This window comes from Takifugu flavidus, chromosome 3, assembly GCF_003711565.1.
Source record: "Takifugu flavidus isolate HTHZ2018 chromosome 3, ASM371156v2, whole genome shotgun sequence".
NCBI lineage: Eukaryota > Metazoa > Chordata > Actinopteri > Tetraodontiformes > Tetraodontidae > Takifugu > Takifugu flavidus.
Window position 1 is genome coordinate 12,035,218 of NC_079522.1, and position 23,215 is coordinate 12,058,432.

The 23,215-nt window shown below is 44.7% G+C and overlaps 1 protein-coding gene across 3 annotated transcripts in view; it reads right to left on the reverse strand.

The window, feature by feature from the left end:
• The window catches only part of LOC130522539 (receptor tyrosine-protein kinase erbB-4-like), a 161,769-nt gene that overhangs the window by 50,274 nt on the left and 88,280 nt on the right, over positions 1 to 23,215 (reverse strand). For all 3 annotated transcript variants that reach the window (XM_057027027.1, XM_057027028.1, XM_057027025.1), the window contains exons 3-8: positions 18,530 to 18,716; positions 4,739 to 4,873; positions 3,175 to 3,240; positions 1,693 to 1,811; positions 967 to 1,108; positions 362 to 475 (exon numbers count right to left, since the gene is read on the reverse strand). In XM_057027027.1, coding sequence (XP_056883007.1) covers positions 362 to 475; positions 967 to 1,108; positions 1,693 to 1,811; positions 3,175 to 3,240; positions 4,739 to 4,873; positions 18,530 to 18,716 — 763 coding nt within the window. The remainder of the gene's footprint in view (positions 1 to 361; positions 476 to 966; positions 1,109 to 1,692; positions 1,812 to 3,174; positions 3,241 to 4,738; positions 4,874 to 18,529; positions 18,717 to 23,215) is intronic.

Here is a 23,215-nt window from a genome sequence, read left to right on the forward strand (position 1 = left end):
TAAACAAATGTGCAATAATGGAACATAAGTAACAGGCGGAGGGCACGTTTTATGCAAGAGGAAACTTGGTTCGGGGGAAAGCTTATTCAGGGATATGGAGGATGGAAGCAGCATTGTTGGACTTTTAACCCGTTAACATCCTCACAGCCTCTTCAGTTTTTAACCCACAGAAATTTCTGCTGAATTCCGGGTTTTTAAAGACAAAAAAACGGCACTTCCCAGGTCAAACAGCCGTAGCTCATATGATGCACCCACTTTGATCAGAACCGGCCCAGCGAGTCACTCAAAGTGTGACGCGCCCCATGTCTCAGATTTGTAGACAGGAAGTGTTTGCATGCAGCTAACAATAAAAAAACGGCACCTTTGGGGCAGATGTCCGTGCACGGAATGCACATCTTGATGCGGTTCTCCTCCACTTCCATCTTGTTGCTGGGACAAGCTCTGACGCAGGAGCTGTGGTCCACCACGAAATTATCTGACAGCGACACGCACATAAACAAAAGCGGCGTTAGCTTCCGTCTGATTACTTCAGGTGTTTGCATCGCACCTCATCTTTCCAACGACATAATCATGTTTGTATAATGATCAAAGCTAATGGTCCAGGGCTTTATTTCACAGCCGATAAAATGAATCAAATTAGACCTCGATCACACCGGCAGAAAAATGTGTGCGTTCATTTAGTAAACAAGTGGAAATTGATTATCAAATTCCTTTTTTTCAGCTGCCAGAAGCATAAAAACAGCTGGTGACACAACTTCATCAACTAGACATAATGTTTTGGTAATTTATCCAAATGATAAATTGCAATAATCGTCAGGTGTCTGATTTCATAGACGACAAATGCTGCTATAATTGACACGAGTTCAGACAATAATCTTGAATTATTGACTCGATAATGAACACATCTGTTCTTGTCGGATGGTTTTACAGGAGACTGACAGTTTTCCTACACTTTAAGGGACTTACGTGGGCATTTCTTGACACAAAACGCGCCGTACGTGTACTTGGCTCTGGAGTTGTGCTCCAGCTGAAAAGACGTTGGGTTGTACACAAACGGCTGAGGGCACTGGGTCACGCACGCCCCGCTGTCGTTGAAATTGGTGCACGCCTGCGGAGAAAGCACATGACCCTGGTCAGCCGAGGACGGCGAGCAAACCACCAGATGCCGGCGGAGGTGTCATTTTCTTGCTGTTTGCCCGGAGGGAGTTTCATTTCGGTGACATTTTGGACGGTGCGGCTGTCCCTCATCTCTCTGAACACCAAATGGGAGAAAAATTGGACCACTGATCCAGAGCAATGATGTAAACGGCAAATGTTTTCCCATAAACCTCTTAAGTGTTTTGTGGAGACACAGGCTGTGACGGCAGTAATTGAATTGGACGAGCCTTCGCGTGAATTACTGCTACAATATTCCAGTTGTGGGGGTGGGGGGGTCACAAGTGTGTGTGACAGAGAGTGGTTGATAAAAGGGACACTAATTGGAACACCGAATCAACAAATTGGACAACAGTGTTTTACGGCCCCGTAAAACGATCAACCGGCAAACAAAGCGGAACAATTTCAGGGAAAAGATGAGAAACAGACACTGCACAAAAGAGGGGGAGGTCCATGAGACACCGAGGCAGGGGCCTGGGTCTGAAACATGAGACAATGAGGGAGATATATAAAGAGGCTGGGTGCAGTTCGACGTACGAAGCAGTCGGTGTCCTTGGGGCCGGAGCAGCCGCCGGCGCACTCCCGATGGCAGCAGTTGCTCACGTAAGGCCCAAAACATCGACCGTCACACTGCTCTGCACACACGGTCTTTGTCACTGTGAGAGGGAAAAGAGCAAGAAAAAGAGGAGTTTCAAGGACTGACACACAAAGACAGCCAACACTGCCAGCATCCTCATGGAAGTGCATTTGAACAGAAGCCAGAGTGAATCCACATTTATTCACAACTTTCTGAACTCTGAGGAGCATTTTCAGTGTTTTCAGTGACTGTGAATGGTAATATATGACTGAACTTGCTGTTATCAACAGTAAAGCGATGCATTAAAGTTGCTTTAACACTTGTTTTAAAGAACAGCCTCCCACACAGGGTGCAGCCACAGATCCACCAAACAGCCAGTCAGCAGGAGCATGAGATGGAGGCAGTAAAACTGCTGCGTTCACACTCATCTGTGCTGGAACATTATGATACAGCAGAGAGAAATATGAAAAACATGGTGCAGAATATTAATGTGGCAAAAATGAAAAAAAAAACATACAATCTAACACTTTTAGCAGCAAATATCATGAAACAGCCACATAACTAACAACAACAATAAACTGCTTGTAATAATAATAATAATGTAATAACAATGTTCTGGCTCGGGACAGATTAAAGCAGATTATATCTTATTCTAAAGCAGCTTTGCTGTATTTAGTCTACATATTTTCACCAATCGCTTCTAGAAGGCCTCACATTAATAACTCAGACCAAATATCATCACATCAAACTGGTTCAGAGGTTTTAATGTTTGTCGATACTAATTATTGTGAGGAAAACTGTTGACATGGAAAGTTTAATGTTTGCCCAGGCCAACAATGGGACATAACGTTGACTCATTATTTTGTTTTCTTAGTGCATTGAGAGGATTTAGGAAGTGGCTGGAGTAGTTCACTATAAAAAGCAGCAACAAGACTTTGTCATATCAGAACCTCAGTACAAAATTGATCTCCACTGCTTTCCATGTGTAAAATGATTTATAGAAATGAACCTCATGTGTTGTTTTTCCCATTTTAGCATAAAAAGCCAATGAAAAATTGCAACCTCGAAGCACTAACAGTGACAAATCTGAAGTGACATTTTATTCTTGTCGAGGTTGTTTTAAGCCGATGCTAACTGCTTAAACATGGCACTTTGGAAAGAGTTCTGTCTTTTTAACACTCCTTTGCTTTTGTATTCTAGCACTGGTTGCAAACAACACATTAGCTGCCTTATAAATATTTTAAATACCGTAGTACTTCCTCAAGTAAACACGTTTGTCTGCAGGTAAAACCTACATTGTGGTAGCACCTAGCAGGCTGAAAAATCCCCTTCAGCAAAAGTAAGAAGCTGGTATTAATATTCCAGTAGAAATTAGTCTAGTGATGCCCCGGTAGACGCAATCAGTTAGCCACTGAGGCTCTGTAAATTGCACAAATACTCACAGGTTTGGCACTGGTCTTCCTGGTGCCCCCAGCAACGTCCGTTACATGAGCGATGGCAGCGTCGGCCTGCAACACACAACACACACATGGGGCTTGTGCATCAGGCAACTTTTTGTCAAACTTTGGATAGAGTTGAGACACGCCCACACCCTGGAAGCTCCCCCGGCCCATGACAGTGACTGATCTGTCGAATCTCCTCCGCTTATTTGAAAATAGTCCCCAAGCCACTGCCGCGCCTTCTGGCCTGTAGGAAACACCCCCATGAAAGACAGCCCTCAACCCCCTTCTGTCAAACGGGACCCGGCAGCGCAGCCTCCATCGAGCGGTGGCCCATCATCAAGACTTAATCGACTCTGGGTTAATTACACAGTGAAGGGAACAGCGTGGCACACTGTCACCCGGGCCATCCAGCCACTCCCACTGTGGGGTTGTTAATGTTAAATACTAACCACAGCACGCTAAAGACCCCTCATTTAGCAGCCTCAACTCCCACACTCTCTCTTGTCATTTTTCGGCCCACCTCTTCGGTTCTTTGTAGCTTTTCCTCCTCCACCACCAGCATTTGCCATCTAATCAACAAAATAGGAACTTGTGCAAGTATTTTGTTTTAAAGGGTCTTATTAGAGTGAAAAAACAAGCACCGCATGCTGTCTATTTCCCAGTAGATGTCCCCAGGCTATGCAGATGCTGAAAGGTCATTCTGCCTTTTCATCAAACAATCCCTTTTCCCAGTACACAGCACCTCAGCTGTCCCCACTGTTGGCTCTGTTTTCCCTGCCACTCTCCTAAAAAGTAAGAGGTTTTTACATTAAATATTTTGATTGTATCTGTCTTAAACAGCTAGTTTTAACATTGCATGTCTGCCATTTAGCCACAGCTAGAGAGCAAAGAGACTGTGGGGGACCACAACTTGGGTGGGCATCATAGAGGGGGTCAACCTTAAACCAGATGTCAGACAATTACAATATGGAGGTTCGCACATTGATCTAACACCATGTGATTTAGCCTACATGTGACAGAGGGAGAGAATGGACAGAGGGAAAGGCCACAACCAATGCTGGTATGGGGGAACATGTGTTTGCCAGCGTCACTCTGGAGTTAGCAGCATGCAGTTTTCAGGTTTATAGTGCTGACAAGAATCAAGATGGATGGGGAACCATCAGTCCCTCACTCTGTACAAAACTGAAATAAAACCATCCCCAATGTGAGCCTCGCTCTTCACCGGCTCTTTGCCCTTAACTCTGTACTTTTATGTACTGAGAATATTGGGAATACATGAAATTTTGTGGACCACTGGCACTGCTGGCTCCGGGAAAATGCATGGATGAGGCTTTAATGGGAATATTTGGCACATGTAGGGCAATAAATGAAAACCAACAGATTATCGGATGGATTGTTAATGTCCTCACGTGCTAATGCTGATGTAGAAAACATGGATACAATATGAGGTCATCTGCAAAATAATGTATCTGCGAGTCAATAATCTTAGTGGAAAGAATAATTCATGGCTAACTCTAGGCATTGGCTGGCATGTTGGGGTGGGGGGTCGTGTGGTTATACTCACACCCAGGGTTACTGCTGTTGGACGATACCACCAGGAGTTCCGCAAGGGGGTTTTTGATGATGTCCTGCCAGTGGATGGTGTCGGCATGGCACAAGAATTTGTTCTGGTCGACCAGGACGCCACCATTCAGAATTTCTGCAGAGGCAGGAAAAATAAAAAAGGATAAAACAGAGAGAGATGGCATTACAGAGAGGATATACGGCACATGTACGCCATGCCAGGAAATCAATACTCCAAGGTTAACTCCCACCCTTTGTCTGGAAGAACTGCACCGCGTGAGATGTTCCCTCAGGTGCATCTGAGCATGAAGATAAATGATATTGACAAATGCACACAGTAATTCAATCTCTGATCCAATGACAATGATATTCCATAAAGAAGAGCTCCAAAGGAAATAAGTAAATGGATTTAGCTTTGTCAACCAAAGGAGCCTTGCTTCTGAAAGGAACCCTAAACTGGACACCACTCAGATTTTGTAATTATGCTCAGAGGATTTAATTATTCCATTTGGTCTCAGTTAGATGTAATTAATGAAGTGGAATGTTGCTGGAAGATAGCAGATCCTTATTGAGTTGACTAAACCAGTAATACTGAACTGGGCCAGAGGGACAACCTCACATGGCTGTTCCAGAGAAGGCCACGCTATAGGGTTGGCTCGCAGGGTGAAATATTGTTCCGCTTTTTGTTTTCTCCTAAAATTATGAAAGAGAGTACTCGACTCTCTTATTCTACTCTGCACCCTCCATCATAACACAAGCAGACCATAGGAAAACGCAGCGATTCTCCATTTAGCATTCGCTACACAGCAGAAGTCTGGTTCTTTTCAAGGACTGGTGTCCTCAGCAGATGCTTCCACAACAGAGTATGATAATAAATTCTAATCCCTCTTCCCAGTTGCTAATCCAGGTTTTGGATATGGACACAGCGATGCGGTAATCCCCCCGCCCGAGTCGTGACCTGTGACGGGACGGAAACAAGTCCGTTTCTCCTCTTCTCTGGGATTTAGACTCTATTATTTAACCTAGTTGAAGGATTTAGATGCAATCACCTCGTCTGGGTTTTTCTTTGAATATCAAGCCCTTGCATGAACGTACTTGTCACAATAAATGAAATTTAATCGAAAAAGAAGTAACAATGTGGTTCACGTCGGGGCTGGATTATGTGAAGGTAAAGGAGGGTATTATCTCCCCGGGCAGATTATTAACGGCGCATGAGTTATGTGGACGATTCAGCGGCTGAGAGGCGCGCTCAGGAAGCTAATCATTACTATCCGACACCCTGATTAAGGAAGTGGGCCTTGGTAGAGACGGGGACATTTATTCAAAGCCCTCTTAGAGGTGACACGGTGCTCTGTCTGCCCGCCGAATGGCCTACAGCTGCGGCTTCATGTAATCATGTTTCCGTCACAATGGACGATTTATCAGGGGGCGTTCTGCATTCTCGGATAGCGGTAAAAAAAAGAGGACAGGCTGCGCTTTATTTTAAAAACATATGGGTCTCGCTTACCAAGTGCATTGATGTCATTTAAGAATATTAGCGAAACAACAGCCCATTATGCTCCTGACAGATCTACTGAACAGTGTCAGCACCAGCTGATGCAGCTCCTCCGAACCAGAGCCAGGTTCAAACGCCATATCCCCAAAATCACGAGTGCTAAATGACTGTCCAACAAACACCAGGGAAAAGTCCACCAGATGAAGATAAAGTCCCTCAGGTCAGTTACCGCTGGAGCCTGGTGACACTAAAACTCCTCAAATGCAGTTTTATTTTCCTGTCTGCACTTTAAAGTGCACAGTCATCATTAACATGATACTAATGGGAAAACCAAGGATGCGTGATATTGGGGAGCAGTTGCTGAAAAAGGCAGTATTCTCTAGTCACATTACTTTCTTTTGCATTTGTTCATTTATTCAGGGAGCGCTAAGTTAATACAAGTAATGTAAAATATCCTCCAAGTAAAATGGTTTTTAAAAAGTTTGAGGACCCCTAATGGTCAGGACAATAGACAATAGGTGAACAAAAATTTAGTCAATCGCTGCCCCTTGCTTTAATACCAAATTTTATTTATCCTAATGGTGCATACCTTTAGACATCTTTATGCAGAACATTTGCAGTGGCGTGGATAGTTTCTATGTGGGGCTATAGCACCTACCCTCGAGACAAAGCGAGTGGCCTTTTGGGTTTTTATTGTTGAAATGCATTAGCGATCTTGTATATCCGGACCGAATGCTGCCACCTTTGCCGGGTTGTTTGGTTGAAACACTCGCTGAATCTCCCAGTTCAATAAGATAGAACCAGATAGAGTTAGCATGGTTTAGAGTGACTTACAATGCCACCTGCTGTTGTGCAGGCTACTTGATACCAGGCTCTGTCCTGGCATTTGTGTGAAAATCTTCAACACAGATCACGGCAGAAAGATCTCGCCTAAAGTCATGTGATGATTTTTCCCATTTTCTGCATGCAGGAGACATTTTTTGTACCGCGAGATTATATTGCTGTATTTGGGTGACTTTTGTTGTACTTGGGAGACATGTAATATTTGTTTCTCAAGCGTGACTACATGTTATGTACTTGCTTGTTAGGATTTTTTTTTAGGGTTGTTTTGCATTTGCAAAGCAGAATGAATTTTTTGTTTGATTTACAAACTTTATGGTAGTTAATTGTGAATCATGGGTCAGTTGCAAAACATGTTTAGCTTGTTGTTTGTTGTTTTGGCATAACTTGAAAATCTCTTCATCTGTGCATCATGATTTTATAGATCTAAAATTACAGGGTTTTTTTCATCAGTCTTAAAATACTTAGATGGGACCTAAAATCTTCCTCCAGAAACCAATAATGACTTCTAAATATGCATCACAAACATAATCAGTTGAAGATTTCTGTTGGAATCTGGCAAATCTTTTCCATCTGCTCTCCAGCTGTCTGACAAAAGCAATCAGAGGCTGTTTGACATTTACAGCATAGCGAAGAAAGGAAGTTTCAGAACATTTTGTCAGCTATTAATTCAATCGTGTCATCTTTAAAGGAAATCTAAACTTGACATCCTGTTATCTTCCCTCTCAACCAGCCTGCTGTTAACTCAGATTCTTTTTGTCCTGGTGTCCAAACTTCCTCCCATTCGCTGCAGGCCACCCCCGGTGTCCATTGACGCAAGGGCACTAATTATCTGACTGGGACAGCGTGACCATATCAGGTGGTCTCTCATTAAGGTGTGACAGTCAGGCGTCACAGCTTGCTCCTCATTCCGGGCCATACTTCGGAGCCCCACACATTTCGATCATTCCATCACGGGAGGGACATCTATAGTTCACTTCCACCACTCCAGCCCCACCCATCCCCCCTCTACCTCTGACCCGCCATAAGTTGTGAGGGCAGTTGTTACAAAGAGGTCATCAAAAATTGATCATCGAGCATTCTTTTAGCCCAACTTGCAGGGATGGAATGTGATGGATTACGGTGTTTTTCTGTGAAATTCAGCTGACTTTCCCAACATGTCTTGTATCCTGTATAAAACATACACCGTCAAGGTCATTGGTTAACACCGATCGCATGAGTGTCTGGCACGCGACACCTTGCCACAATTCAATCTCTGAATGGAAGGAAACACTACAGACGGTCAACTCAGAGCTTACAGGGACTTGTCCACATGACTGACATGGTGTCAGTCTTTTAACAGCCTGCACACTGAACCGAGAAGAGTCTCTACAGCCAATGTTGGCTGACGCGGGTCCCAGAGGTGCGTGTGTAGCTACTGCGAGATCTGTGTCCATATGCTGTGGTCACGTCCAGTTCAAGGCTGTCTCTAGCGAAGCGTTTTGCTACATCTCTGTTGTCTGTGAAATGTCTCCTGTGGTGACGATTGAGTTGGGAGCCAAGTCCATTGAAGGAGATTCGACAGAACATGGGAGTGTGCAATGGGAAACATTGTGATCACTTTTTACTACAGTTGACTGAAGACTCCCAGCCTCCAGCCACTAACTAAAGCTTTGAAAAGCAGTTTTAATTCCCGAAGAAGTGTCGCACTGTTGTTTCGGTGCCGAAATTCAACCACGGAGACAAGAGGGGGGAGTTCACCACAGGCCATAAACCTAAAAAGAGAAGACTCAGCTCGTCCCAGCGCGGAATAAATCTGAAGCGTACCCTCCAAATTTTGATGTGCTGCAAGAGGTCATCACAAAACACTGATGACGGATGAGCTGCTGGAGATGTGGGATTCACTGGCTGCTCAGGACAACACTCAGACACATAGATCCAGATATTTAACCTGTTTGCAGCGATGCATGTGTCCCCTCCAATGCAGGGTTTAAAATTTATATACCCTGCTGGAGGTATTCTTTTTCTGGAGAGTTCCCTGGAATAATGTAAAGATCATCTTCCTCTTTCAGGATCTGGAGAAAAACCTTCCTAGATCTAAATTCAGTCCAGCATTTATGGGATCTGGGGACCCGGCGCTAGGTACCACAATAGATTTCCTGTCCATCTCGGGACCCTTTTAGTGCTAAGCATTATGGCATAAACGGTCTGAGTCTGATAGTCCGTCATATAGAACTATAGAGAGCTCAAAACTACACGACTGGACCGAAAGTAAAGTTGATAAATCGACTAATTAAAGGGCAGAAAGCTGGCAAGGAAACAGATGACTTAACACTTGAGAACACAGGATAATATTGGGTAAAGGAATGAGGAAGTAACCTTTTCACGGCTGTTGTTTTCAACGAACGCCATATTTCACACAATCAATTTTCGACAGAGCAAACAGCGGGACAAGCCCGGCCTGACATTCCGAGTACAAAGTTTGCAGATAAAGAGTCAAAAATGCTGTGAACCGTGAGGGAACATGCAGAGCTTAAGGCAACTACAAAGATTAAAATTCATGTGTGGAGTGGGGAGGGGTGTTCTTCAAAACTCGACTGCCGGCCGGAAAAAAATTCCAGCACAGATAGCTCAGGAAGTGAGAAAGATCCCTGTGACGAACCACCTTTACGAAAAAAAATTCCGTCCTTTGTATCGTTTCTCAGCTGAGAGAAGAGCCGTTATTTTTTAAGAGTTCCAAGGCAATGATAGCCCCAGCACTAATCAGTGGTCATAGCTCCATGGGGAGCCCGCTGATGAGCCGTCATCAGTGCTGCTAGCCACTTGTCCCACATCTCGTTCTTTCCTAATTATGCTGATGAATAAGGCCGTAACAGCCATCCTTCCTCCACTGATGAGTCCATGCATTTGCTTTTATGGTCTCATCTTGAGGACGTGACGTATCACACAACTCAAGCTCAAAGCATTCTGGCCGTCTTGCCTGCTCATTTTTTCCTCTTTAAATCTTATCTCTATCCTCGTTGTCCTTCCTCCTTCCACACATTCCTCAGACCCACTCACCCTCCTCTTCTACTTGGAGTGTACTTTTTGGCTCTGTCGACGTCTTGACTTGCTGAGCACGGGGAACGGCAAAATACAGATGACCCATCTCATTTTCCACACTTGAAAGTCCAGATTTGGTTGAGGCACATAAAGGCACACTCAGGCATGAGCAAGGTAAAAGAAGTGGAATACAACATTCAATCAAGTAGTTGTAAAAACTTCAGATGAACATGCGCAAGGCTACAAAGAGTCGTTAAAAATGAAATACCTCCTGTCCAGCAGTGCAAACCTTTAGGAGGGCAACTACATTAGGTCCACAAAGCCTCAAATATGTAGGCAGAGATTAAAACTTAAGCTGTGGCTTAAATTAATCAGAGCTGGAAAGGGAAATGCAGCGGTTGGCCTGGGAGAAAGAATGTAGCTCTCTCATATATATATATATATATATATATATATATATATAGCTGACCAACGTTTGGTACAACTCAAAACATCTTCCACTGCTGGAGCTACCAAATAAAAGGTATAGCTAATATTTTGTACTCTTCCAGAAGATTGGGCACTGCCGGATTACTTTTTTCACACAGCTAACGTCTGTAAGAGCTTCCCGCTGCATGCAGCTAAAGTGACACTGCAAGTCATAGGAACACTGGAAGGGATTACAAAGCACACATATTCTGCACTGAAATGATTTTTTTTTGCTGAATTATATACCACTATTGCATACTGAATAAATTAACACAGGCAGGTGGAAATTTTGCTGTCGAGAGCATCTTGGCTAATTATATTCATCCCACACATGTAGTGTTATTAATGTGGCCTTTACCTAAGAGCCAGGAGGCCAAAACCTTACTTGAAAAATGACTTTTAATTGAGAATTTATGGTACGTGCGCTAACTCTTTGCAATCATTTCCATGCATCAGTTGCTGGGGCTCTGCCTGGCCTATGACACAGTGCCAACAGCTGGCATGACAGAAGGTGCCGGAGTGGGGAATGAAACAAATTGCCTTCATTTTCTTTGAGTGCAACCTCTTCAGGGGAACACCGATGAACATTACATGACTGAAACTGCAACAAATCTGTAACTCTGGAAAATAATGACTCACCAGAGAGCCAATACAGTAACAGGAAGAGGAAAACAGAGAAACCCGGTTTCAGTTACTCCAACCTTAAAAGTCTGCAGCGTGAGCAACAAACTAAAACGGTACGATCTTTCTGTGCGTGATACGCATTGGGGTCTTTTACGAAGCAAATTGAACTTCGGGCGCATGTAGAGGACAAGGCATCAAGGGTGGTATTGGTCCAGCCAGGGCAACAACAAAGCGACTTTAGCATGCTGGCGCTAATTCCGGTTGTGACTCACCTGTCTAGGAAAGAACAAAGAAAAAACCATAAAGAATTGCAGGCAAAAATTCAAAATAACAAAAATGAAATCTGTGAGCAGGGAAATGCTTTATGTAATGAGTGGCTAGGCCCACAGTTGGCGAGTATCAGCTGAATTTCACGATAAACCACCCGAGGGCACTACGTACGTGCAGAGCCTTCAAATTCACCCAACGGGATTTTGATGCTGGATGGTGGACTTTCAAAGTCTGAAATGCACCACGTCGCCTGTGGATGCACATGTTGTCAGTATGTTGTGATGAGCTGCTTCATAAAAATTGTTATGGTCACGGTAACCATTTGACGCCCAGGGACATGCAAAAGTCAGTACCAGGTACCCTTTATGATGATGCAACACTGATCTGCGCAGCCGCGATCCCATTTTGAAAAAAAGGTGTGAAAAGAGCAACAGCTTATATGAAAAGGTCTCTGAATTCCCAAGAACAACAGTGAGGTCTGCTGGGTGATGAAAAGTTCCAGCAATAATTAGGAAAATGGCTTATCGCCTCCAATGACAAAACACAGAAAACATCAGTACAAGGTCCATTTGTGGGACAGAAACAAAGAGCTGCCAGAGCCATAAGGTCTTCCTTTTAAAAATGGCACCAGCACTGCAGGGCAGGCCTCTGAATTTGAGCAGAACTTATCTGATCAGCACGGAAAGACGGAGGTGGATCTCCAGAGTCCCATTTCCCCATTATTAGCTCTGCCAGCCAAAGAGATATTGTGCTCAGTGACAAATGGGAGAGGAGTGACAGTGCGGGGGTGGTCCCCTTTACCCTCCGAACCTTCTCTCCAACGATCCAAAGCGCTCTGCTGCCACGTCCTCGCTGATAACCATAATCGTGTTTAAAAGCCCCTGATGAAATTTCGCAGTCTCAAATGATATTGTTTTGCGATGAATCCTTATGAAAAAGGCTTCCCATTCAGAGATTATGAGAGCCGTGGAAGTGCTGGAGGTAGTAGCTGGAAAGGAGAGTTCAGCCGTGATTAAAAAAATTGTTTTCCACCTCTTGCCAGATCGTCTCCACAGCTCGCAAAGCATTCGGTAACAAATCAAAAATGTTCCCATCAATTTTCTCGATGTCCCGCACATGCAACAATTACTTCAAATTGAAATAAACAGCGAGCAAATACACGGTGGCCACATGTTCCTCATTAACATGCACGACTTTCCGCGAGTGGTCTTTATATAGATCCAAGGACAAATGCACATTTGCAGCTAAATCTTGTTATTTAGCATCACCTTGACAGATTGTCTCTTCTGTACTACGTGATCCATGGCAGCTACAAGAGGAAACATGCTCCACTGGCAGGACCAAAGTTAGCCTGACAACAACCTACATGGCTTGTTGAAAATTGGTACAGGGGGAACAAATTTTGGATCAAACTTACGAAAATTAGAATGAGAGGAAAAGCTCTTTTGGGCTGAGTCTCCCCTAGAAAAGCACTGCAAGTCTCTGAGGTATTAAACAATGGCTGAAGGTCTTTGACATGATTGGGCTAACTCCCATGGATGTCTGGTGCAGACTGAAGGCCAAATAAAAATGGAAAGCCTTTAGATTTGAGAGAAAGGGAAAATAAATTTTGCTGCTTCTGTTCTCAAAGCACAAGATCATAGTACCTCAGGGAGGCTGATATTTGGAGGAAAAAAAAAGGGAAAAAAATCTAAAGGTGACACAAAATGCAATCAAGGCGAATGAGAAGCCAGCAAATTCAATAAAGGAGGCAAATGAAAATGGAACTGGAGACTCTGCACTTAAGGCAGGATGGGCTCAGAGCCCTAATAAGCCCACTTCTGTCACCGCTTCCCTGAATCTGAATTAACCAGAGGCCCTCCAATCAGTGCGGGCAAACAAAAGAGCCAGCCAAAGAGATGAGAGCACCTTGGAATACTAATGGAGGGAACAAGTGACGGTGGTCAATAGCGATCAACAATGTTGCGTGTGTGCTGGCAGGAGGATAAGTGCTGAATCCGTTAGCATCCAGCTATCGCCGGTTCAAAAGCAGCCAAGTTTTGTTGGGGCTGTTTTAACCCAGCAGGATATTTTCAAAAACACACATCTGCGAAATAAAACTTTAGCTAGTTTTCGAAAGTTCCGTCCTTTTGCTCGATCGCTGCAACATCAAGGTCAAGTGACTCCCTCTTCGGATAAATTGCTGTGTTCAAGCTGAAGACAGCCCTGAAATGTTGTGCCCCATCTCCGCAGCCATCGCTTGTTTTTACAGCAGAATTATCTCGACAGTCACTCCACCCTCGACTCTGTCATTGTCCTGGAAATCGAGTTTTAGTGCCATTTCCCCAAGCTTGAAAACGCACCGAGCTACATTTCAGGGGGCACTTTGAATGAAGCCATCAAGACGGTGAAAAAGTAAAGGTGGTTTGTCAGCTCAACCTGTGAGAACCTGAGTAGAAACACAAACAGCTTGACACAATTACCAGTTTAAATCAGACTTGTTTGGATTTTGACGGTGCAAAATAAAGTGTCACAAACAGGACTAAGCCTCGGCATTAGAACAGGCACTGACAATGAGCTAAATGTGCAATTTGTCATTTCCTGACAGGCGGTTAGGCTCTCGGCGTTCCACTTGGGTAATTTGGGACACACCATAAATGAACTGTGACCACGAAATTGCCACCATCTGGTTCTACGGTACATTTGTCGAGAGGATCCGGGATTCCGGTGCTGCTCGGCTCACCCCACCTTCTCCAGCATTTGTGTCCGATGTGTTCATCAGCCATAATGATTGGCTGTGCTCGACGCTCTAATGGATTTGGAGTGGAAGTGACACGGGCGTTCTCGGGAGGGGCTTGGGCCGAGATGGGGCACAAGGAAATAAATAAGAGAGGATTTGCCCCGGAAGTGTCATCAAGCATCTGACAATGTCCAGGCGCTTCCAGATGCCTGGGAGAGGGTAGACTCTACTCAGTTCCCTCAGAGCCCAAAGCACACAAACACACCAAGGTCAGGAGGGCGGCGTGTGCCCATGGCCAGATGAAAGAGAAAGGCGCTCTGAATACGATTGGATCGTCCTGTGCCAGTCTACGCCAAAGCAGGCCATTTATTATTGCAAATAAAATAAAATTAGACCCCAGCAGGATAGGCTGCTTAGCATGTAGCTGCTAACTACATTAATGCATATGAGCTACAGTTGAAATAAATGAATTACATTTCCACCTGTAAAAAGGTGCAGTTAGCCACATTAGCAGCCTGGCAGTGATACCTACTAACTTAGTTCTGGTGCTAGAACATGTCCTTAATGCGGACAAATCCAAAGCCCCTTGAGATTTGGCACACAAACGCGCTAACCAGAGCTCTAACAGAACCACGTGGAGACAAATAGAACGTGGGTTGTGCAAAGGCTTCTGAGGGCAAAAGGGCAGAAAAATGTGGAATATGAACATCATCATCAGTGACCATCAGGCAGAACGAGGAACTTTTCTGTGTTATTTCGACTCTCCTTTTACGAACTTTTTGGGGTTTTTTGTCTCGGGAGTGCTAGCTGCATAAAAAAAGATCAAAGGGTAAAAAAAGAGGGGGAACTTTATTTCACAAACAAACTGAAATACTCGCTGGTTTGCTCATCCACAACTGACTGCGGTACTTTCTGGTGAAGCAAAGCATCGTTTGAAGCTGGGAGATATGTTTTAATCATTTGGCTTCTTAATGATGACACTCAATTCATTATTAATGGGCCTCATCCATCGACGCTCCCAAGCAGCATATCAGCATTAGCCATTTTTTGCACTATTTGATCTTTCTGTAATTATACCTCGTTTTGCTGTTCACATCGCAAGCTTTTTGTTAAATAAAGAGGCCACGGAAGCACATTTTTAAAGGGAATTCCAAACAAAATTGTCATCGTCCTCCACAGCTCAAGTACACGGCTTTAAACCGGTTTTAACGTACAAGGCGGATTACGCCTGAACATCGTAAGGCATGTTTAAACATACATATCGTCTTGTCTTCTGGACCACTTATTCTCTTTCGGGGTCCTGGGGAGGGTGCACATATGGACGAAGGCAGGGTCCACCCCTGGATGAGTGTCCAGCTCGTCGCAAGGCCCTCTGTGAGCAGTGGTGGGTTCAGTACCTTGCTCAAGGGTACCCGGGCAGTACTCTGAAGGTGTTCTGGTAGGAGGTGAAGGTGCCACACCAAGAACATCTGCTTCACAGTCCAGTCTCCCAACAGACTGATCCAGCACCACCCAGACATACATATGGGCTTTCCAAATTTTTATTTACTGTCATCAAAAAAAGAAAACAATAAATAAATATTGCTGATAGGGCAGGTAGTAAAACCTGATTTGAGGGCCAGTGTTGAGAGAAACAATGAATGAATTATCAAGTATATGTCAAAAGAGTAAAAAAAACTACAGTTCTATGTGTTTTGCAGATTTGCCTGAGAGTTAAGAGAGAACCTCACGTATCTGATTCAACAGTTACTATCTTCCACTAACAATTCATAAAGATTTGAAAATGTTTTATTAGCCCAGGAAATAAAGTTGGTGCAGCCACATCTTCTTTTATAAGACAGTTTTGTACCTGTATAATAGTGTAACCTGGATACATTTTCCCTGCAGCATCACCTCACAGGAAACATACAAAAAGCTTTGTGGAAATGAGAACCTCCTTCGAATACTTGTGAGGTGGTTAATCAATAGTCACGCTCCAAAAATGAGGATGTGTGTGGGGTTAATTAAAACTAAGTCCATTAATCAATTCCCCTCAGCAGCAATGTCTGTTGGTAATTTGGCCCCAGTGCATTTAAGATACTCACAAAAATGCTGCAATTAGAACGCCAGGAGCGAAAACGGCTTCACATTAGGGGACGTTTGGGTTTCAGTGCACCTTTCAGAGAGTCTGCCAGGTGAAAGAACCAATGGAAACCGGTGCAACTGCTTTAGTGTCTGCATACCAGAATGGTGGGGCCATCGGTACCAGATGGGAAGCTGGAAACAGAGCTCACTTTGGGACCCACACAGCTATTTGGGCAAAATCCAAAACGGGCAATTTTGCAAAGCAAAAGTGTCAGAAATGGTGCTTTGACAGAGGGGGAATCCATCTCTGCAGCTTTGAGGATCTAACCTTGGTTTTTGTCACCACAGCACAGCGTGGGGTGATTAGCATCGCGGTATGGGGCCAGGTCTGGCACACGCGCCGCTCGTGCGGCTGCCATGTGCCCGTGTGACAGGTTTGTACCTGAGCTATGGCAGCATCACAGGGGAGAGGTGTACATCTGAAATCAGAGGAGTTTCTATAGCTCTGATTACCATAAAGACCACAGCTGTATGCATAAGACCAGACTTTCCACGCGCGTGCTGGACTCCCACTGTGGAGCGAACGCACCAAGGGATAATGTAGCAGCTTTCTGATGTGATGTTGGCAGGAGGAAACCCTGGAACACTTTTACTAGCAACTTGATGTGTGTGTGTGTGTGTGTGGGGGGGGGGGGGGGGGGCTTCTTCTGTTCTTTTAACCGTTTGCAATGGGTTTTTTTCTCATTTCTGTTTGCATGTTTTACTGCCGTAAAGCACTCTGAGTTGCTGTAGTCTAAAAATTGCTATACAAATAAACTGATTGCCTGATTGATTGATTGATTGATTGATTGATTGATTGATTGATTGATTGATTGATTGATTGAGTGATTGATTGATTGATTGATTGATCATTTTTCCAGTTCTGTTGTCAACAAGACATTAGCTGGCTAACAACAGAGATGCATCCGTAAATCTTCATCAATCTGGGGGGCACCTGAATTACATGTTCGCTATCAAGCGCATCGTTGTAGAGTAAATGACAGCTAAAGGTTCAATTTGGTATTTGAGTTGTTTAAGGATAATACCCTGTGTCCTCTTGCTTCACCAGCTCAGCCTGGTAACACGCCTTTAAAAGCCCAAGTCCTTTGCCACCGTGTTCAGGCTCCATAAAATGCTGCTTATTACAGTAAATCTGCCGTGCACTTTCACAGGGATCGCTGTTTGATGCCCCTGCCATCCATCACAAACACATTACAGCAATGTCATCAGCGTAGAAGCGCACCATGAATTCCTGTTGTCAAAGTCTGTCAGTGGCAGCGGGTTCCCTCCTCAGCATATCGACTTGTGGAGACTTTGTGGTGCTTGAAGAAGAAAAAGCCACTACTGGTGGAATTCACTGGAACACTCACAGTCAGTTCTGAAAGGAAGCCACTCGTTCCGTTCTCCTTTTCGTAGAGATCGATTGCGATTGGTTGAATTCCTTCTCCCAGTAAATTGGCTGGGTTTGTTGCTCACTTGTCTGTGTTCCTTGGCTGTGCTGAGGAGGACATGCGTGTTGGACATGATTTTTATATCCACTGGCCATTGGAAGAGGAGAGGTTTTAGCTGGGAGAGGAGCGTTCATTTCCCGTTACTGTGCCATGGTGAAATCCAGCAAATGTCCTCTCGTCGCAGAACAAGACAGAAGAAAGAAAGTTTCTTTTCCAGCCATTACTTTTTTCCTCATTAATCACCCTCAGAGCTGCCATGACAGATTGTACTGATTGAATTAAACCGTGAAACCACGGAGGAACAAAGACAACAGTTCGGGGAAAAAAGTTTGACTATTTCATTCGCTTTAAAGAATCGCACTTTGCAAATTGCAATTTAATCATCGTTCATTCATCCCTGACCCTGAATTGTTTACTACGCTGCCTGTCAGTGTAGACAGTCGGGCATCCGACAGAGCAAAAACAAACCCAAAGAAGTGTTGTTTAAAGAAAGGAAAGTGACCCTGAGCCCGAGCTCCACCACTTCTGCTCAGATTGGATGTGACAGCTGGAGCTTCTCCTGCATCGGCTTGACTTTCCCTCCCTGAGCAACGATGATCCAAACCCGGAAAAAAGAAAAAGAACCTGCCCCCTGTGAGGGAAAGCAAATAAGCTCTGCAAGAATTTGGTGCTTTATACTGATGAGATCATTTGTTAGTGAGAGAGCGCGACAATATGAAAGCAAGCCTCTGAGGGTGGTGGGATATTAAAAGGTCGTGACACGCAAACTAAAACCCACTGAACTCGAGTCGGCGTTCACACCTGTGAGGTTGCGCAGGCCCAGCTGCCTCAGGCCGTAGTAGCCGTCCCGTCGGTAGTTGAGGAAGATAGCCAGAGAGTAGCGACCCTCGTACAGCGTGATGCCTCGGATGATCCTCAGGTTCTCCAGCGGCAGGTAGTCGAACTGGTTGAGCGCCACCAACACGTAGCCGGTCACTTCTCTGATGGACTGCAGAACCAAAACAGAGAAATTACACACAGCAATGCAACTTAGCCCAATGCTAGCATAAAAACACAGTTTGGACAAAGACTATGTGAAAACAAGCCCTGCTGGAGTCACACTTCTGTTTAGGAATAAAAAATTATTTCAAATCTATAATAACTAGTCCTGATGCAAAATGACCACCGGTTTTTAGTCATTAATACCAGGAAAGTAAGAGCGAATGTTTGGCGGCTGATCACATTCTGCACCAGTGCCAGAAGCACCAGCCTGACTGGGTGTGCGCCTGTGCTCCGACTGTATGTGCCTTCTAAAACGCAGCGTATTCCCCTGCTGCTGCAGCTCCATCCCTATGGCCATGCAATATTCATCTGAGCCGGCACCAGCAGCAGCCTGAACTACATTCATTCACACACACACACACACTGGAAACATCTGTTGAACGCATTCACCCAGCACTGCCAGGTCCCCTGGTTTTGTATTGACTATTTTGGGATCTGATTCAACCGTCTATATCAGCCTTAATTTATTCCTGGTGTCAAGATTAGGCGCAAGTTGTTGTCTCCTGTTACGGCAACGACTGAACACAGCCGAGGGGGAGAGCAACAACGGCTCCGCCATAATAGATTGTTGTGACCCAGTGGCACAGGAGAAGACCTCTGAGGCCAGATAAAGGCCAGTAGGTCAGACTGGTGGAGCTTAATCCCAAAATGATCATCCAAAAACTGAAAAAGGCTGGTATTAGTGGAGCCCCCGGGATTTTCAGAGGACCAGACGGGCTGAGACGCAGGGAGGAGCAAAGCCCACAAAAGGACACAGACTGGAAGGAGAGGACAGCTTATCTACAAAAGGGAGGGGCTGATCCACCGGGGCACAGGTGACACACATAAATTGCAGTCCAACCGGTGAACAGGCACATTCAGGGAGGTCAGGACTGAATCATCACGGAAAGAAAGCTCAGATAAACACATGTCTTGTAGCTGTGCTACTCAAGAACTTCTGCTTCTTCCTGTTTATTATTCTTCTCAATGCTGTTGCCTTCACTTGCAACAGGACACCACCGACATTGCTTTTGTATGAACTACTATGGCAACAGGAAACAGTAGCCTCCAATGTTTTATAACTTTCCACTAACCTCTAAAATGAGAACATTGGAAATCAAAACAAAATAAGAGTTATCGGAACCACCCCGGTACCCCTCCATCATCTGATGATTGCAGGAGAGTGGGAGGAAGGGGACGAATCTGAGGTTTGATTGGCTCCTGACCCCCCCCCCCCCCCCCAGTGCAGACAGACACTGGGAGCCCAGCATGTGGAGTATCCATTTTTGGATAATGCCAGGCCAGTGAGGTCCACCTCTGCATGGAAATGCTCTGCAAACACTCACACCTGCCAAACCAGCCTATTGTAAGACCACACAATGGGAAGGAGACAGACACACGAGGTGCTTATTAGCAAGATTACAACGTGTCAATCACACAAAAACACAATAGAAGAGAGGAGGAATCCATTTCAGTGGAGGTTTTGATGAGCACACTGAGGATTTCTGCGAGGAGGAACCGCCTGGAAATGGATTCTTAGGACTTTTGTTAAAGTAAGCGAGTTTTCGCTAACACACACCGCACACTGAGGACCGTGTCCCTAGGGCCGCTTGTCGGTTCGGCCTTGTGCTTCAGAACGTGCTGCTCCGCTCTGACTGCAGCTGAAGGGCAGCATGCTCTGCCCACACGCCATCATTCCATGTGGCGCCTCTGCTCGCCGACCATCAGGGGGCGCAGACATCAGGACCGCAGGAGGCCACCCTGCAACCGGACCAGGTGTAGGGACACACTGACCCCACAGTGCTTTCACTGTGTCCGCTTCTTCCCGCCAGCCTTGAGGACCACTGGCAAAATCAAAGAAAAATTGTTGCCCTGTTGCTTGGCAACCACAGGAAAGAAAGCACAAAAAGGGAGAGTATTGACCAAAAAAGAGAGACTTAGACAAGGTTTTTGTTTTAATTAAATTAAATTCAAATTCAAAAAACCCCTTCTTTGTAACTTCCTTCTGCTTAGACACAATTAATTTGTGCTGCTGCCATGAATGCCATTTTTTCCAGATCAATATTTATCCGCATTCCGGGGTTACAGGTGCATTCAAATGCACAAACGTAACGGTTCCAATTCATAAACCGTTTTTTGTAATTAACAAAAAAAACAGTGAACGGTGAACTTAATCCATCAGAGCCACGATGTTGAATCGGCTAACTGTTCATTCGCGTCGAGTCCAAACAATCAAAGTGTCGCCCCCTACTGGCAGGCAGTAGTAAAAGTCATATGTTCTTTCTCTTACTTCACACCTTGACTCAAAATAAAGACAGTTTACATGATTCTAAATGCTACATTAGTATTTTTTCCAGATGTATTCCATTGTTACTGGGTATAAGCTGGGCGAGCAAAGCTCCCGATGACTAAATCATTTCCTCACTGAAGGGGTCACTTTGCACTTGACACTATAATGTGACAGAGCCACAGAATAACTGCTCTTCATATTCATTCCTATGCAATGCACTTAAATACTACTTGAGAGGTCAGATTTCTTTGGATTCCGTTAGTCCATGCTAGTCCATTCCATTACTCTGTGGGGTTTAAATATATAGCTATTAATGTGACACATTCTAAATTATTGCATTATTTAAATAAATTGCTAATGTAATATGATGATATCTGCTGGCCTACGTACAGCCTGTAGCTTGTGGTTAAAGTTACTGATTGACTCGTTTCAACTTTTCAACAAGAACCTCCAGTAAAATCACCAACCTGCCTTTTTCAGTTTGCTCTCAGAACACAGTGTTTGCTGCATTTACCTTTTAAATTGTGCTGGATTTTCCTGACCTGGTGAGAATTTCAGGAGTCCCTGAGGGAACCAGGACAGCATGGATAAAGGAGAACATGGAGAACCCGCTCACCTCCGGTAGGATGAGAAACAGTCGGGTTTTTTCTTTTGTTTTTCTGAAAATAAAACCTAACAAGACGAGGCGAAGGGCTCGACCGTACCGTAAACTTTATTCTCTCTTAACTTTCCACCTTAGCCGATGACATTAGAGCGGCGTGAACAGAGCTGCCCTGAGGGGCAAACAAATCTAAAATCTTCACACTCAGCAGCTACGAGTCCATTTTTTGATGATATTTTGAGAATGTTTTCATTGCAGCTTGACTCAGGTTCCTTTCTGTGAGAGCCACAAAGGGTTTGTGAAGAGTCTCTGTTACACAATCCCAGCACTCACCGATATCCTGATACCCCCACCTACACATGAAAAAAAGTAAAAACACGACCACAAGGCGCAGTCGACATGGATCATCTACCCATGATGCACTGCAAGTGTAACATTTCCTCAAGCGCTTTGCTTCATCAATCGCAGACAATTAGCAGGCTAGTGTGGAGCACTCAGTCAAAGAGGAGCCTGCGTGGCGGCGGCAGGCTTGTTTCCTCCTCTCCTCTCACATTTACCCACCGGCAAAACACAAATTTCACATGTTGCTAAATTGCTCTTTCTCGGGGGTGATCCCACTGCCAGGTCAAGGCAGAGGAAGGTCAAGCTCCACAAAACCCAGCTGAATCATCACAGAAGGCGCCCGTGCCAGAAATGCTTGAACACTGGGCCGTGAGAATCCCCGTCAGGTCGTGTGGGAAGGTTTTCTTTCCTTTTAGCGTCAGAATGAAACAAACCAACATTTGCATTTTGCAGATACTTTTATATGGTAATTAAGTCTGCATGTGGTTGACTTTTGAATGTGCAAGAGTTGGCAGAGAGAGACAGTGAGAGAATTACTTCCCGGAAGCTAAAGACTTTTAACGCCTACAGTCAGATCTTTACAGGAAACCGCGCTAATGCAGACAATAACCCTGTATGCAAACAACCCCAGTTTTAGCTTCCCTGAGATTCGCCTCAGGTTTCAAAGCTTTAAAAGCGTCTTTGTCTCGGTAACTTGTTTGAAATACAAACATCTCTGCTGTTGGAGATCAACCTGAACACACCACACACACCTTCAACATCAACCTCTCTCTCAAACCAAATCTCCGGCGGTTTGGCACATTAAGGAGATCGATGTTTTGGTCCATGGGATTAGGATCTGTCTGTGAAATTCTTCCGTTGCTCGTATTTAACAAGGATACGTCTTCATCTTCATCATTTATCGTACGTCCGAAAACTGGGGATGGAACCGTAAACCAACCATCTCTGCTCTCTGCCATGTCCTCAAACCTTCAGATGCGGGGGGGGCCTCAAGCGAGCAATGAAAAAAAAGGAAAGAAGATGCAAGAATACGTCTTTTTTGGCAGATGCATCGCCAAGCAACCATCACTTCTTCAGCGCAGACAGTCTCCACAATCATCGGGAGGAGGTCAGAACGTCAACTGTCGACATTTTCTTTCAAAATGATTATTCGTTTATTCCCTGGGCCGCCGTTTTTTTCGCCACGCTGAGCCGATTCGCGCAGACTTGAATGCGGCCGGATTGTTATCTCCTC